Raw genomic sequence first — 18,028 nt, 5'->3', positions numbered from 1 at the left:
AACAAAGTATTTATAATCTCCTCGAATTAAGAAATGCTCATCAAGGTAATATGGAGAAACGACAGAGCTTCAATAGCCTGGAATTCTCAACAATTTAGTTTTACACTAATATTTTAAATACATAACTAAACAATCATGATGCCAATTACTTTGATTGACAAAGAAGTTTGTTTTAATTTCTCAAGCATCGGTTCACCTAATATTTTTTGGTTCAACTAATAACATTGTATAGTGGCTGAAAAAAAAATTAAAATAAAGTTTACAATTTTGATTTGGTACTCGCATAAAATATCAATAAAATAAAATTACAATTGATATCTGGATGTAAAGCTCATATGATCCCTGCAAGCTAACTATTATCAAGCTAATCATAGTTTTTCCCCTGTACGAATTTAGTTTTGAAAAAACACCATTTAACCATATATTGTTTATGGCAATTGTATCAAATGACAAAAACTCAATCATTTCAAATAGTTCTTATTCTTCAAGGATTTGAATTGCTTTTGTTTGTGTGCTTGCTTTACCATTGTCAACAGGAACAATGGTTAAATGTTGAACATTGGGAACATCCAATCCTAATAAAAGCATTCTCTCTTTTTTTTTTCTGCCTCGACCTATTTTTAGTCCTTGTCTTTGAATCAAAATGTAGAGTAAGAAATTTATTTTTGTCAAGATTTTTAAACTCCTTTTTGATTTTTTGAGCATTTTCACTATTTGCTTTTTCCGCTTAAACTGCTCTATGATATTGAGAATTCATCAAACTACATCTGCATTTTTTCAGCTTCTAAAGTCACCACTTCACTTTTTTTTTGTCCCGTACAAATCATTGCATATATGAAGATGGGTCCACTAAGCTTACATATATATTCACATTGCTCAAAATATTTGAACCATATTTAAGCTGTTTAATTGATATTTCAATTTAAATTCGTTTCTATAATGATGAACCATATCAAACCCTGGATTGATGCCCACTACTCTCCAGATAATAATGTTGTGTGCAGAAGACTCAGAGGTGGCTCCAGCAGAAGACTGCTATCAAGAAGGAATGGGACAAGATGTCCAAGACCACCTGCTCCAGGTTAAGGGGTTAAATTGAAGCTGTGATTGATGCTGAGAGAGGACATATTGAATTAAAATGTTGTAAATGTAATTCTAAATACTTTTTATTAACTAAATACACCTCCGCAGGAGAACCTGTCAAAACACTGGTAAAAAGACTTATGCCCCCCCCCGGATCTCCAGACTTGTCATCTTCATTATTCAATCTTGATGTTTGTGGAGTCAAGGGTTTGTCAATCCCCACAACAGTTTAACTCCCTGAAGGTTTGGTATCAAGAAGGAGTGAGGCAAGATGTCCAAGGACTAGATCCCGACCACCTGCTCCAGATTCATGAGTTGATTTGAAGTTATGATTTATGCTGAGGGAGGACATATTAAACAAAAGCCAGTCTAGGCAGATTTTTTATTAGTGCTTCATTCGCCAATACTGTGTTTAAATTTCCGTTTTTCAATCTGAGGTCAAGCTTGTTAAAAATGATTAAAAAAAGATGCTTTATTTCCAAATGATGAAAGAGATTTTGATCAAAAGTATTTCTAAAAATAATTTCAAAGGTATGTCTGCAATATAATCAAAGATGATCACATTTAACGTAATGCAAGCGCAAGATATTTGAACAGTGTTTGACGCTGTTGTGAAATAGTGACTTTTATGTTAAGTGCCAATTATTAAGCAAGTCGTAATCTGAAACAGCTTATTGCATTCCAGTACCAGCTTCTATTTTTGGTACTCCAAGCAAATGCTGGATTTATAATTATTTAATTAAATATCCATTTATAATTGCTAAAGGATATTTGTCCATTTTGTTCGCTCAGAGATGGAAGAAACTTTCCGTTTAGATAAACTATGACAGCATCTAATTCGGATTGTTTGAATGTTTTTTCCAAGTATTTTCACGGTATTGATGAATTAATGGTCTTTTTAAAATAAAAATTTCAATATCAAGTTTAAAAGCTTCAGCCGCTATGCGTCAGTATCCATGATTTCTTTAAAAAAATGACAAGTTTGGTCGACATAAATCATATCTCTTTTTTCTTTGTCGGCTTTTACGTTTCCGCTTCAAATATAGATTTATTACCTCACTACTAGATAAAATAGGATAAATGCCCCCGCCCCCACTTCCCGCCAGTGTTCGCAGTTAAGGCATTAAAAAACACTTGTGGGTAACCAAGATTTAACAAAAAGGGTGGAAATTGGGTCTAAAATAAACCTCCACCTTTGCGTAATATCTGCCAAAAGCTTGGCTATTGCCGCTATTTTTCAAGAATTAGCAGTTTATGCAAAATTTTCAGAAAAGAAATATAAAGCAGTACAAAGTAAAATAAGTTAACTTACTTATTTTTGAAGTACATTCTTTTAAGTAAAGAAAAAATATGTAAACTTGTTATTGAGTTTTTTTTATATATATATATATTTTAGAGGATGTAGGAAAACAGCCAATCCTGCAAAGTTTTTCAATGTTCCGGATTCTACTTTATGTGGAAAGACCATTGAGACTCCAGACTTAAAGACTCCATTGAGTGGAGACTCCATTGAGTCAAGTTTTTTCAACATAATTTTTATCATTCACCCAAATGGGTAGTTTGTAAAATAAGAGCGGTTGCGCAGGAGCTGCATGCAACTTCTGTTGTCCAGCCCCCTAATTATTTCCATGTTAGAATATATTAGAGGAGAAAAGACTTGCAAAGATTTTTAGAAGAGAAAAAACGCAATGACTTCTTTAATCGCTAAAGAAAAACACAAAGAAAAAAGATTAGAAAAAAGAATTAAAAAAGATTAGAAATGGGTGCGGTAAAAAAGGAAAAGAGCTGCCAGTTAAAAAAAGAAACTGAAAAAAAAAATGTTTCAAAAAATAAAAACAGGTCGTTAAGTATAGCTTTGTTGAATTTTGCAATGAATTGAATCAGGTTTGTTTGTTTGTTTTTTCTTTTTTTTTTTTTTTTTTTTTTTTTTTTTCAAATAATGCGTTGTAAACAAATTTACTTTAGTATGCTGATGTTATTTTACGTTGATTATACGTATTTACTTTGTAAATATTTTGTTATCTTTTAAAAATTATACAATATTGACAAATACGCATAATCATTCTTTTTTTGATTGTTTTTATTACAATTTGGATTGTAATGGCTTCTATAAAAAAGCAAATTAATGATCGGAAGGTTAATTTGATTGTAACGAATTCTACGACATGGCAAATCAAAAACTGACAGGTCAATCAACTAACAGTTGACTTGCATTTAAAATTAAAGAGAGAGTTATCTTAAATTTCATTTTTGAAATTTCAGTTTGTTAATTTCATTATCATTACAGTTTAATATAAAATATAAACATTTAAATCTATTAAGATTTACCTATATACCACGCAGTTTTTATGGCTCTGTTTGGAATTTTAACGGTCAAGTAATATCAATTTTCAAAAAAAACCTATTGTTGAAACTGATGTCTTGAGCTAGATACTGAAATTGATTGTATTTAAGACCAACCAAAAAAAAAAAAGATTTTAGCAATTTAGAAATTACAAGTCTAGTTTAAAGATCCTTAAAAGCTTAATCAACAAAAAACAAGTCCCAATATTAATGGAAATCTTTAATGTTGGGGCAAACATGGGAAGTATATAAAGAACTTTGCTGCTATGGTTACCTATATTATGGGTGTTAGGGGTAACTGTTTAAGACTATATTTAACAACTTCTGATTTAATGATTGTTATTTGAATTAAGACTTTCTTTTATGCGATTAGATTTACAAACTCTTTATGCAAATCAGAGAACGTTTCGGCTGGGGACGGAACATCCATCTATTAATACGTCCTTGATTAAACAAATAAAATTTGCTCCTGATACTTAGTAAGAAAAAAAATGTAACATGTAACGGAGATAAGCAAAAGCATGTAATTGTTTTGTTATTTTTTATAAACACCTTTTAACCACATAAATGGTCAACATCAGACTTCTTACATGCTTATAAACGATTTTCATGTTTTGTAATTAACGACAAAAGAGCAGAGGTTGAGGAAAAATCAGAAGTTGAGAAAGGAAGGGTTAAACATGACAGCTAATGAAGAAAAGTGGAAGACTGCACCACCTTATTTTAACATATCTTTCACGTTATTCATGTATTTCATTTAGCTTAGTTGAACGATATATGAACGATATATGAACGATATATATGAACGATATCCATTAAATTGTCATTAGAAGATAAGAGAAAAAATTTCAAAAATATCGATCTGTTTTTTTTTTATCATTAGATTTATTTTAAATTTATTTCATAAATCTTAATAAAATTAGTCGTGCTGCTGAAAAATTACAAGACTACTTTTTCCTAAAAAATCTGCAAATCATTCTAATAAAAAAATTCTTTTTCAGTTTTTTACACTCCTTTGAATCAAAAATTTCCATCCGCTGCTCTTAAGTGTATTCTAAATATTACTTCAGAGAATTTAATCAGCGATACCTTTTTCTATTGGCTGAAATGTTACAGAAAATAAAAATCAAAAGATAATTTTGAAAAAAAAAATCGAAGGATAAATAACTATCACGTAGAAAAACCGATTAAAAAAAAACGATAAAAATATAAACAAAAAAACCTTAATGCATGTTAAAATTCAGGTATTAAAATAAAAATAGAAAAAAAAAAACCGCATTTTACAGACTGATGTTTAAAGAACCCGTCAATAGAGCTTTACAAATAAATTACAATTGTAACAGTAAACCATAAACGCTAAAACACTATTCAGAACCCGAATTAACATTTTAATTTACAAAAAAATTTCTAACACCAGGCTATTTTTTTTCGATCAATTTGAATCAAATATAATGATGTCAAAATAATTTTGGTAAACTATGCAAATTGTAATATTGGAACACTGAGAGACTAGATCATTGCTAAAGAATTAGATTACGATGATTTTGTCGTTTAGTCATCTTCAGATAAACCAGGTTTATTTCCATCTTCGAGAGTATCATTAACTGTCTCATAGAACGTTGGCTAAAATTAACAAAAAACAATCTTTAAATTTTAATGAAAAGAATTTTGGAACTTAAAATATGCCTTAATAACAATATAGTAGAATTTGTAACTAGATTTTGTGATGGCTACGTGCAAAAATTGTGATTATTTCATATATGTAGGGGGGTGCGACTTTCCGGACTTTTTCTATTCCTAGGATTGCGGGAAATATTGATACCGTTCCCAAGATAACGGAATACTTTTTAAAAAGAGATTGCAAATATTTTGAAGCTTTTCCATGCTTTTTCCTTTTCTTTGGATATTATTTTATTTATTTTATTTTATTTTTTTGGATATGGTTTTTCATGGCTTATAATGGCGATATAATGGCGTTTTTTTTAATATTTTTTTTTATCTTTGAAAATATGATTTTCTATGTATTTTCTGTATTTCTTTGGATATTGGTATTACGAATACAAACTTTCTTAATCGTTCAGCGATAGATTTACTTTTTCTCGAAGCAACTCATAAGTTTGATCGTTGTTCTTCTTATTAAAAATCCATTTACAACTGCAAAAAACAAGCAAACCTTTCATCATGAAGTTTTCTTAGAATCCAAACTTGATTGGATACAAAATTTGTTATTCAGGGGCTCATCTTCACATTCATTTTGTAAAACAATTTTATGAACTTTTTTTAAATATCGTTTCAAGCTGTAGAATCGCTTTTATTTAATAATAAATTAGGACAGTGTCTACATTTTCTTTTTCTTTTCTTTGGTCCAAATTACTTAAGTTTTATTATTTCAAGGTATTTTTAAAATTAACTTTCCCCTTTTTTTAAGAGCATTGCGATAAAGATTCAATCAAAATTCAAAAATTAACAAAGATATTCATGAGACACCTCCGATCTGCCGAAAGAAGCTGTAAAATTTCAAAACATTTTGCGGCAAAATTGAAAAGTCTTTCCCGGGTTTTCAGATACTTTTTTTCCAATATTGGGAAGTTTCGATTTTGATTTTCCGGGAAAACCCCCTACTTACATGTAAAAAATATATTAAAAGTCATTCTTCGAAGGTTTTGTAATTAAAATTTTAGACGGACATAAAATTAATTTGTTGAAAAGTAAAAGCTAACATTTTTCTGAAAAGCTTAAGAAAAACTTGAAGCTTTGTTTCCCATAAACATAACGAATGTCAACAAAATTTTTTTGACGTAATATTTTCGGGAAACAAAGCCTATGACTGAAATCAACGAAAGTTTTTACAATTCAGAAGTAAATTTATTATATTCAATTCCAAAAAAACTTCCCGTACCGAATAAAATTAAATTTTTGAAGCACTTTTTGTAAATAATTAAGTACATTAAGAAAAATAAAAATGAGTTGATGTAAAATTAATGGTTAGATATTTTTTAGATAATTTTTCAGTTTTGTAATTCAAGTTTTTCCATTAACTTGACTGCTATTTTGACACAAATATTAATACGTGGGATATCTAGAATGAATTTGTACCTATTCAAATGCGTTAAAAATCACAATATAGCTTCCAGAGCATTCTCTATTTAGGAAAAGATAAGAGCATATATGGTCTGTGAATTTCATCTGGCATTGTGTAGAGATGGCAACTTATGCAATTTAAGAGCGGATGTGTACCATTTTCTATAAAAAAAAATGGAATGCTCTATAAAAATCAAAAGAAATTTGAAATCATCACTTCATCCATTTTAGTTTCTGACTTTGGTAATGAAGTCGGAATGAAAATTCTAATAGATGCTTTACGGTTCGATAATGAATATGATGCTGGATGACTCTTTATGATTATGTAAAGAACCATTGTTCTGTGCTCTGCTAAAATCTTTGCCGATCATTGCACCTTGTAGTTTAACAAGATAGCATTCAGCCATCCAGTATTCACTGCAAGTGTCACCCATGATCGTTTAAAATTCTTGCATGGATCGAATTCATTCAACAAGCTTTTTAGTTATAGTAATCTGCTTTTACATTTTAATATACTATAAGGACTGAATTAATAACAATCATTAAAAAATTGTTTTACTGATTTTTAACATGCTTATACAGACACAAATGATGCTGAACGTTCTGAATGTCCAAACGACGCTGTTAATCTTTAAAACATTAAAAAAAACAACCGGAAATCATTACGGGTAATGATTTCCGGTTTTTTTTTAAAATGTTTTAGGGTAGCTGACACTTTGAAATTTCTTAAAGCAGTGTTTTCAGTATTATACACAAACAAGGTATAATATTTTTTGTCACCAAAATTTATATCAATGAACAATTTTTTCAAAAAAATATTGTTTTTTTTTTTTAGGCCTGAACTTTTTGACCCATATGTTATAATCTAATTTAATCTTTAGTCATATAATTTATTTAAACTAGAAAGTTTAAATATAATAACATTCCCTTAGCAAAATACTCAAAAAAAGACATAACTTATAGTCACCTTTAGTTCTTCATTTTTATTGTCATCTTCATCAGATTCATCTGCAGAGGATCCACTCTCTGCTAATTTTTCACCTTCCTTTCGAGAGATTGAACCACCAGACACTCCTATAAAAAATTTTCTTTGGTTCTAGATCTAACATCTCTCTAGTTATTTTATAAATAAAAAATTTAGAATGTAAATAAAATGGTTTTGAATGTTAAGGATGATATTTTATATATTATTAGTTATTTTGCATCTCACTTACAGCTCACAAATATAATAGTTAATTAAGTACATCACACTTGTTTTCTTTGAGAATAGTACTGAGGTAACTGACCCGAGAGCGCCACTTATACATAGGGTGATAGTAGACATGCCCAACATTCTGTAGTGAGAATTTTGGAATCCATATATGTCCATGGTAATAAATTGGCTTTGAATTTTAGTTCAAAGGTTTTTAGACCTGCTCATGTGAAAGAGAAAAAATACTAAAAAAATCCCTAAATAGTTAGCACTGCAGTGAGAATGGGTGGGATTGTAACCATAGGTATGCCTTTATGTGTGCAAAATTTTAACAACTTTTTGCAGTTGCTGTGTTACAGGGTTCTAAGTATTCAAAAAGGTAAATTTTTTGCTTCAAATTTTTTTCTGTGACAACACTATAATGGAGTCTGTTGACCAGCCAATTTTAAAAATAAACTCTATAGGGACTGGGCAGCAACTTTTTTTAATGTTATTTTTCAATTACGAGTAACAGAAAATCTATGGTGAGAAAACCATCAAACCTGAATATCATACTTTAGTTATATTAACAGTGATGGAAAATTGGTTTGTCAGATATTAATTGCTGTTGACATAATAATGATTTTCATCAAATTTTTATTTTATTTTCCAAGATACAATTCTGGTTACAAAGAAAAAACTTTCTTTTCATTGAATAATAAATACACTGCTTTTTTCTATGTTTGATTAGAAGAATTTCTAGAACAAAATGACTAAAGTCTAAATCTGAATACTATAGACTAAACTATTAGAGATGCTCGCTATTGTTATCAACAATACAACTTGCAAGCCTTTCTAGCATATTTTGGATGCATGAGGATTTGAAGTTCTGCACTAATCAAGGAAATCTTGATGTGCAGCCTCTACTGCTTGTTCACTGTACAGACTAAGTGGTGACATTCGACCTGCACAGTGAATAGAATCCTTAACATGATGATCTTACATTGAATATCTAATATTGAACATCAGAACATCTATTGGAAGTGCCCAACTCCAAAAGATATTAAACATTTTTGAGTAGTTTCTGAATACTCATTTTCTTTGGATTGACCTCCACAGTATGGACTCTGTTTGATGTTGAGTAATGAAGGTCACACTTCAGCATCAGACCAGATAAAGTGTTTTAATTAAATGGGTGACAACATCCAGCAAAAGATGTAGTCCAGGTGGAGGAATGATGTTAAGTCATGACACACACTTCCAGTTATTTTTGCCTTAGCCAAAACACAGGACTTCTAAAAGATTGCAGACTTGTCTTGAGAGAGAGCCTAAGTCCTTAAGTTTTCTGAGTTTTCCAGGTTTTTGGAATTAGTATATTGCATCAACAGCTAAGATGAGCATTTGAATGATCCTGAATCCACAATGAGTATTAGCCATTTTTAGTCACAGGAAACATAAAGCTTTACAGCATCAGCATCAAAGAGTGACCAAATCTATTGGACATTAGCATACACCTCAGTAAGATCTTCAGAAATAGTCACTTTTAGTTGGTGTTTAACAATTGTATCTTTAGCAATTCTCTATGCTGATAAAGTCTGGAAAGCTCAAGCAGTGGACAACAATGTGATCTGTTGATGAACCACCCTTTGAACTAGATGTTTTGATCTGGATGTGAGTGAAGAAGTCACTGAATTGCTGACCAGTAGTTATAAAATTCAAAGGAAAACTTTTGCTCAACCAGCTTTGTAACTGCTGCTTGGTTAACTGCTTTTGCAACATTCTTCATTGCCAATATTTTAAAGACCTGTGTTGAACTGAACATTTACAAGCGCATTTGTTGAGGGGTTGTTGAGTTATGGGAAAAGGCAGTTCTCAATGTTTTGCAAGACACAGTGCTCCTTGTGATGACGTTTGCTTTGTAACAATCACATTTGTAGCAATAAGTTCCGTAACCTTTTGATCTTTAGCAGTCAAACTTTTCAGGTTTTTAAGGAATGTGTGTATTGGTTGCAGTTGGGAGGCAAAATTATGAGTGAAAAAGGCTAAAAAAAAAGGTAGCTAAAAAATTTAAGGAAACTCTAAAGTGCTACTTTACCTTATTAATATTTCTGGATTTTGTTTTTCTCTTGTAAATCAAAATCTCAAGTGTATGTAAACTAAACAAATACATCAAATGGAAAAACAAATATCTAATTTTCTTTTTCTAAAATTTTAATTATCTTTCCTGAATTTTTGTTTGTGTTGAAACAATATATTGAATAACTTACAGATTTTAGCAACAAGATTACAGATTCAAACAACAAAATTACAGATTTTAGCAACAAGATTACAGATTCAAGCAACAATTTTACCTTCAAAAAGGAGCTAAAAAGGGAAAATCTTAATAATAATTAAATTTTATAAAGAATACTTTTTTTTGTTTTTTTCTTTGCTTTTGGTCATTTTTCAAGCTGAGACCAATTTACTAGGGCAAACTGGGAACATACACTTACCTATTTTAATCAAAAGCTGTGCTACCCCTATTTTGAGCATTTCTAGTGGTTTAAAATGGTTTTCTCACAATAGATTTTCTATTGCTCATGTAATTGAAAACTAACATTAACTATAGTTGCTGCCCAGTCCCTTTAGAGCTTATATTTAACATTTTGAAATTTGGCACACATAGAAGCATACCTATGGGTTACAATCCCACCCATTGTCATTGTAGTACAAAATATTTAAGGATGTTTATAGTAATTTTTTTCTTTCACATAAACAGGTCTAAAAACCTTTGAACCAAAACTTCAAAGCCAATTTATTTCTGTGTGTATAAATGTTATCTTTGTTATATACCACTACTTAACATCATGTTAAATGCAAACATAGTCTTCTAAATGATTAAGGTTTTTATTCTTTAGTGAGTTTATATAGTTTATCTGTTAGCAAAATATTGCCAATTGAAAACCTGGTTCAAAGTAGTGAATATTTTAGCAGCTGAAGCTATAGCAAATTTTTTTATAGTTCATGATTTAAAAATGAATATTAGTGTTTAAAAAAAAAAACAAGTTCTTTTTTTGCTATTTGTGACCCTTCATAAAAAAACTAGACAACTTGCTTAACTTATGAAATGGCTTTAAATAGTGTTAATCCTTAATCAATTTTGACATTTTTGTAGAAATATTAATACAAATTATCATTCTACAAATTTTTTTTTTTAATATCATAAGAAAAAAAAAATTAAATATGTAAAAAATAACTTTTATTATATATTTAAAGTTAAAACATTAATGTTTCTGAAAACTTTTCTTGGAAACTTATTAGTTTCAAAAAATATTGAGTGACATTTTAAAAAAACTAAAAGGATCAAGTTGTCTGGTTTTGTTTATACACATTAACATAGTTCATACCAGTATGGACCTGATGAGCTGAACTGCTTCTTTCAGTTACTACCGGATCATCAGGTTTCACTTGACCGTCAGACATTCTTACAAAACACTGCTCACAAACACGAACAGGTTTTGCTGAAATATGGGGAATTAAAAATTTCTTATTAGAACAGCTACCACATACTACCAAACCACAACGCCTACAGTGATGCTAACAAAAAAACATACATTAAACAACATTCTAACATAACAAGTTCTTAAAAAAGATATTAAAACAATAAAATGGAAGTTCTTAAATACAAGGTAAGGACTAAAAACTTACTAAGTAATAAACAATAGGGTTTTGATTATAATTTGTTGTGATAATATATATGTGATAATATATATTGTGATAACTTATAATTAAAGATTGTGACAATAGGATTTAACAACAATTGTTTTTTCTTTAAGATTTATCTAAGAAAAAAGATGCTCAATAAATTGAATAAATGAACCTTTCGAACAATAGTAGAAAATTTTTTTTTTTTGCAAAGCATGCAAAAAATAGCAACTTGATCAGGCACCCAAACTGCAGCTTCATCACCAGATGGCTTTTTACCAGCTAAACATAAAAGAAACAATAGATCATTAAGTCTAATATTTTTGGAGCCAATTACTAAACAGCACAATGTTAAGCTGAACATATATTATCTACATAAGTAGAACACTTCCTTTTTTATGAGGTCATCATTTTTTAAGAGAAGTTTACTTTTTTTTAAGAGAAGTTTACTTTTACTTTTTATGTGGTAAAAGTAATCCATTAACTTAAAACATTAACTTAAAGAATGCAGATATAGTTAAGCAGTTGCGCTTAAGTTTCGGTTTAAAAGAAGTGATTCGATAATAAAATCAAAAACTATATTCATAAAGCCAGATTTTTGATCAATCTAAATCAATCAAACGGTTAAAAAAATAAATTGTTAAAAGAATTCATATTTGCTTCTTCATTTTTCAAGTGATTTTGTCAAAAAACTGAAGGGCTTGAAGAGAAGATTTAAACAAATGATGGATAAATGAAATTTGGACTAGTCTTAAAAGTGATTTAAAATTGTCTCATTCAGAGAGAATTTTTTGTAACTAATTCCAAAGTTAGAAATAGTAAAACTGTTTTTATCAATTGAGAATTTTGGGATTCATTGAGTTAAGAAAACTATTTAAATGCATTTTCACTTGTCATTTTTATAGTTCAAAATGAAGACCATGAAGAAAAAAATGTTTCTTAAAGATCAACTGCTGTTTGTCCAATATAGTTAAAGTTTTTTTTGCATATTGCTGCTTATTTTTAATTTTTTTATTTAAAATGTAAATCAAAAATAAAAAGCAAACAAATTTCAAAAGCTTTGATATGCATTCTTCTTGAATCTTAATTAATGAGTTTACAAATAAATACAGTTTAGACTTTCATCATAAATATAATCTAATTTGTACCCTGCAGAGTACAAATCACAGTTTGAAAAAAATTTTAAGAAAACATTTATTACTTTTCTTAAGTCGTTCAGTGATACATTTATTAATATGAGCCAGCCACTCAGCTTTCTCTGTTGGTGTTGCAGCATAAACAGAAAATGATTTTGAAGGACTTATGATTTGCCAACCATTTTGAAAATCTAAGATAAAGAAAAAAAACAACCTAAAGTGCAAAAAATATATAAACATTTAAAAGCAAAACAAACTTTAGATAAGTTGTGAGTCTTCATAATTAACCTAAATGAATACTAATTAACACTAAAAAAACAGTAACAGTTATTAATGGCAAAAAGTGAAAGCAAGTACCTACTGATAGAAAAATGTCAGTGGAAGAACTCCGCTCAACTATAAATTTGTAAACAAATGCTACATTTAATTAAAAAAAAAAACAATATTTATACTTATTTCATCATCAAGTCCAACAATTTTCACTTCTTCAAGGGGCAGCATGTGTTGCTTATTATACTAAAGTAAAAAATTGTATTTTTTGAGTCACTCATTTGCTAAGTTGATCCATAAAACAAAAAGTGGAGAAAGGCAAAAAAGTAATTTATTTATTTTCACACAATCATTTCTTCATGAATTTATCACTAATATTGCATTAAAAAAAAATGTAAAAGAAAATTTTATGATCTTTACATATATACATTGGTATTGACTGTTAACAAAAAAAACTAAAATCATTTCAAAATAAGATAATTTCTTTCTTCTAAACTTTGATAATAGGTCTATTATTAAACAGATCACGTTTTATTTCAACTAGTTCTTTGAAAAAAATTATTTAACTTATGAGTAACGTTATAGATAAATTAAGAATTTGATATTAAACCTTGACAAAAATAAAATGCTTTAGCTGGAGTTTTCACCATCACTTTCAATCTCACTTTCAATGTCTCTCTGAGACACTTCTGCTTTTTTCAGAAGTTCAGGAATTTCAGGAGAAAGGTAAGTCTTTTTCTGGTTTCTTTTTCTCTTTATGGTTGATATTTCCTGTATAATAGGGTCACTTATATCAAACAATCTAAAAAATAGATCATTCATTCCATCATTTAGGGACATTTTCCTAGTATAGTTCAATCTGATGCCCCCTAAATTCTTCTTGTTTGCCTCTGAAGCTTCTTCATTTGTGAGTAAATGCAAATTTTAACTGCCGAAATTGAAGCAAAAAAAATTTCAGCTTAAAAGTTTTTGATAATACTTTTCTCTAGGACAGTCTGGTTTTTATTTTTAAACAACTGAAAATGGATTATATTATGACATTTTCATAAAATTAGGTTGGACACAGCTGGATATCATTAGAAAAGTTGCTAAAAAAAGGCCTATTTTTATAATAAAAATGTGCCTATTGAAGTAACTTTTTTGTTTGTTCCATAAATTTAGTTACAAAAAACTCAAAAACTCTTAGAAACTGCAATCATTTTCCAACTATATTGAGCAAATTTTTTTATGATTGCATTATGCATTTTATTAAGAAAATAGACAAAAATTTAGTGAAAATTTGAGTTTTTACAATTTCATAAATTATCTTGATATTAAAAATATTTGGGCCTTGCAAATCTGTATGTGCCCTTAAAAATTTAATCATAATAATGTCAGTTTACAAAGATCAAGCATAATCGAGTACAATTTTTAAAAAATTAATCTTTTATCAGATTGGCTGTATCTTTGTAAAAACTCATAATTTTTTTTTTTTTTTTTTTTTTGCTATTCTGACATGCGTCAGAATAATATAGTAACAAAATAAATAGTTAGCAGTTTTAGAATTTATTATACCACACTCATAAATCATATAAAATAATGTATGCATATCAATTAAATTCTTACCTTTTTTTTACTCAGAATAATGTTGCCGTAAACAAGTATATCATCAAAGAGAAAAAACTACAACAGAAAACAGAACAAGTTAATATTGTTCCATGGATTTTCAGAGAGGTTTTTCTGCAGAACCTTTCAGCCATTAACTTAAATATACAAACCAAAAAAATACAAAAGAGCAATTAGTAAAATAACTTGGATTTATTCTTAATAAGGGAGTAAGAATATCAGGTAAATTTCAAATGGTGATTCAATAATAAAATGTAATATAACAATAGTATTGAAAAGAAATTTAAAAATACTTTCTTTTAAAGCACATAAAATTCAAATAATAAAAATAGATTTTTAAAAAGAGATACAAGAAATAATTAATTCAAAGTTTCTGTAGACGAATAAATTTATTTAAATAAAAAGAAGAGAAAGTCCAACAAAAATGAAGAAGTAGAAAAAAGTAGAAAGTTAAAAATAAGAAATGCGCTGAATATTTTTAAGTTTAATATTTTTTATAAAAGTTGTAAAAAGAATTTTTAAAGTTTGCCAGTTGTTAAGATTAACAATAACTGGCAAATTTTTTAATTTTTTTTTTTTTTTGGCTGTTTATATAAAATGTTAAAGTTTAAGATTCAATCAATGAAACATATATCAACAATTTTAAGATATAAATTTCTTTGTTTTAGGTGAAGAACTAGCATCAAAGTCACATCAACTAAAATCTGGAAAAAGCCTAAATATGTTTTTCTTGATACAACACCATCATGGTAAGACATCAAATGAGCATAGTTTAAAAAATTACTTAGGAAAAACTCACAACTTCTTCAAAAAGTACTTAAAAGTTTTTTGGCAAAAGAAAAAAGAAGAAGTTTAATGCCTTTATAGATTAATAACAAATCTACTAAATATCAAAAACTTTTCTTTAAAAAATATTTAAACAGCCAAGTTGTGACCCTTGAGGCAAGTATGAAATACATTATGGGAATAAGTAAAAAAGACTGTACAAAGTTACTTGTCTAGGCTTTGGTTTTTTTCTACATATTTTTGTTAAAACTCCTTCTCCAACCAACATACGACCACTTTTGGATAATGGCTAAATAAAATGATAATGAACCTATTAAATATGTTAATAAAATCATTTTAACTAAAAAAACACCTTGTATAGCTGCAGAAAATACTTTTTCAGTAATTTACAGACACATTCAGATTATCTTGACAGATTTGGATCTACTTGAAGGTAATTTTTACTAACAAATTGAATTATCAACTTTAAACCAAACTTAAAACAAACTGAAAACATGCACATTTATACCAAAACAAATATAAGTGCAACCGAAAAATATGAATTAAACTTTTGCGACAAGCAGCTACTTTTAATAAACAAATGGTATATAAACACTTCATGATTCAGAACTCCTTTTAGTGGTGGAAGAAAAAATTTGGTAAGTTCTGACTATTACTTTGTTTTGAAGTAGATCTTCTCCATAGAAATCAAGTCTTAAAAATAGTTTTTTATTAAACAAATCAAACTTAACCTAAGCAAAACATACCTGTCCTGAACTCCCGAAGCAGTCTTCAATGTTTTTAATTCGTTTTATATTTTCTTCAGAATAAGCTTTAAGTAAATATGACAAATATGATAAGATATGTATATATGCTTACAAATATAAGTTTATATATTTCCAAGTTTTAAAAAAATAAATAACTTTTTTATATTCTCCCTCAAAATAATTATAAACTAAAAATAAAAAATATTTAAAAATCATATAGAAATTTCAAACAAAAATTATTAAAAAAGTATTTTCATTCTGTACTGCTTCGAATGATTGCAATACACTAGCTAAAATTAGGAGCATTAAAAGTTATCGAAAAAAGTTCTTTAATTCTTTTTGAAATATATAAATATAACTGTTAGAAAATAGAGTTTACCAAGCCTGCTGTCCATGTTCAATGAAGATGACATGTAAATTAAGTCGTTGGCAACGATATGGATTGCTGTACTCACTTTAGCTTCTTTCTTTTTCACTTACAAGATTACTACGCCATATTTTCAACTTAGACTTTAATTTGCGTTAATCCGATGCATTTCAAACAAAAAAAACACAACATTTTCTCCAAGCGCATTAAATTAGGTTAATTTAGTGTTAAACATAACTGCAGATAAATTGCTAGGCACGAGTCTTTAAATTGCGACTGGCGTAGTTGTGATCATCATCCTAATTGTTAAACTTTTTGTGCCTTAAATCGTTTTTTTCTATTGCCACTCTTGATTCTTTATTTAAAAACTAAACTTGTTTATTGGAGATTTTGCATATTTACCTAATTGCGAATTTTTAAGTTCGGTTTTCAAATTTATATTGCCTTAATTAATTCGAATCTTATTGTACAAATGATTGATTCTTTGAATAAAATTTAACCCCCGTATTAGGTAAAAGTTTTATGAATTTTATGGAATAAAAAAAGGGTACAGTGGTTAAAAGAAGCCGCAATATTATTTTTACCACAGAATTTAGACGTTTCTTACTGTTATATACAGCTTTAACATACGATAGTTTGGATGAATGTTCTAGTATACAGATAGTAAGTCCTTAACACAAACAGTCGTTAAAATAATGTTGAAACCTGAACTTAATACTGAATTGTCTTTTAATTTTTATTCTTTGCAAAAACAAATCAATAAAGGTTGAAAACTTTTTCTGTATTAACAGAAATACAGAAAAATCAATTTGACCTCAGTAGTGTACCGTGTGTAGTGCCCGAAGCACGTGTATCCTTTTGGTGTCCCCCTTCCCTTAAAAAACGATATATTGCATATACTTTTTAGTAACGCGCCAACTGTAAGTAAAATGTAAAAAGGGAAACTTACTTTATTGCAAATTGTAACAGTATCTATATATTCATTGTACTATATCAATATATTTCCCAGAAAAATCGATCTAATAAAAATTGAGGTTTTTAGGAAAATATTCTTGTTTAGGGAAATATCTGTGAGGAGCGTCTGAAGCAAGATTCCAAATTTGTTTCGCAAAAAAATGTCGAATTGATTACAAATTTGACTGTATATTTCTAATTTGCCACTTTATAGTAGCAAATATGTGCGAATTTAAAACGATTTTCAAGAGTAGCAAGAAAAGAATTTAGAATTGAAGCACAAAATAAATAAAAAATATAAATTGAATTAATATTTAAATCTTGAGGCTTCTTAACAGAGTGAGTATAATTTGGTTTTACACAAAACCGTGTGCTTTAAAAAGTGATGAAATTCTTTAAGTCAATTTTCTTCATTTAAATATAAAAGCTGTTCACCTTTGCTTCACCTTCTGAATAATTATTAACAGATTTTGAACATCTGTTAGAGATCATTTTTAGTTAACATTAACAAGGTTCACTTTAAAAAATAGAACAGCACGCTGTTTTTAAGTGTCGGCCAGTCTCGGTTTCGATTTCAGTTTCACTCAAATTTCGCTACTTTTGGTTTTAGCCGAAATTATCGATTTCGGCATGGAGATGGACGTGCAACTCATTGTTTTACATCAGAGAGGCCGCAGAAATCAGCGAGCCATGCGAGTTTCTGACAAACTCTAAATTTTCACCCGTCAACAAAAAAATTTATCAAAATGGCTGCCCACAGTTTTAAAACAGAAACTCTGATCACGTGGTATTAGTTTAAACT

General features: G+C 28.6%; 1 protein-coding gene across 1 annotated transcript; it reads right to left on the bottom strand.

Moving 5' to 3' along the window:
• Positions 1 to 4,277: 4,277 nt before the first annotated feature.
• Positions 4,278 to 16,600, bottom strand: LOC145186654 (pleckstrin homology domain-containing family F member 2-like). The gene is made up of 10 exons (XM_090095297.1): positions 16,285 to 16,600; positions 15,906 to 15,970; positions 15,368 to 15,448; positions 14,374 to 14,430; positions 12,951 to 13,014; positions 12,564 to 12,689; positions 11,538 to 11,644; positions 11,065 to 11,254; positions 7,475 to 7,581; positions 4,278 to 5,049 (listed from the first exon to the last, which is right to left on the bottom strand). Exons 1-10 carry the CDS (start codon positions 16,316 to 16,318, stop codon positions 4,978 to 4,980), a joined length of 903 nt encoding a protein of 300 aa, XP_089951423.1. The 5' UTR covers positions 16,319 to 16,600; the 3' UTR covers positions 4,278 to 4,977.
• Between the last annotated feature and the right edge of the window lie 1,428 nt (positions 16,601 to 18,028).

The sequence above is a fragment of the Hydra viridissima genome, unplaced genomic scaffold (genome assembly GCF_058129835.1).
Source record: "Hydra viridissima isolate aposymbiotic clone 2 unplaced genomic scaffold, HvirCarnegie_v1 scaffold_8, whole genome shotgun sequence".
Taxonomy (NCBI): Eukaryota; Metazoa; Cnidaria; class Hydrozoa; order Anthoathecata; family Hydridae; genus Hydra; species Hydra viridissima.
This window is presented reverse-complemented; position numbering and strand designations above follow the sequence as displayed.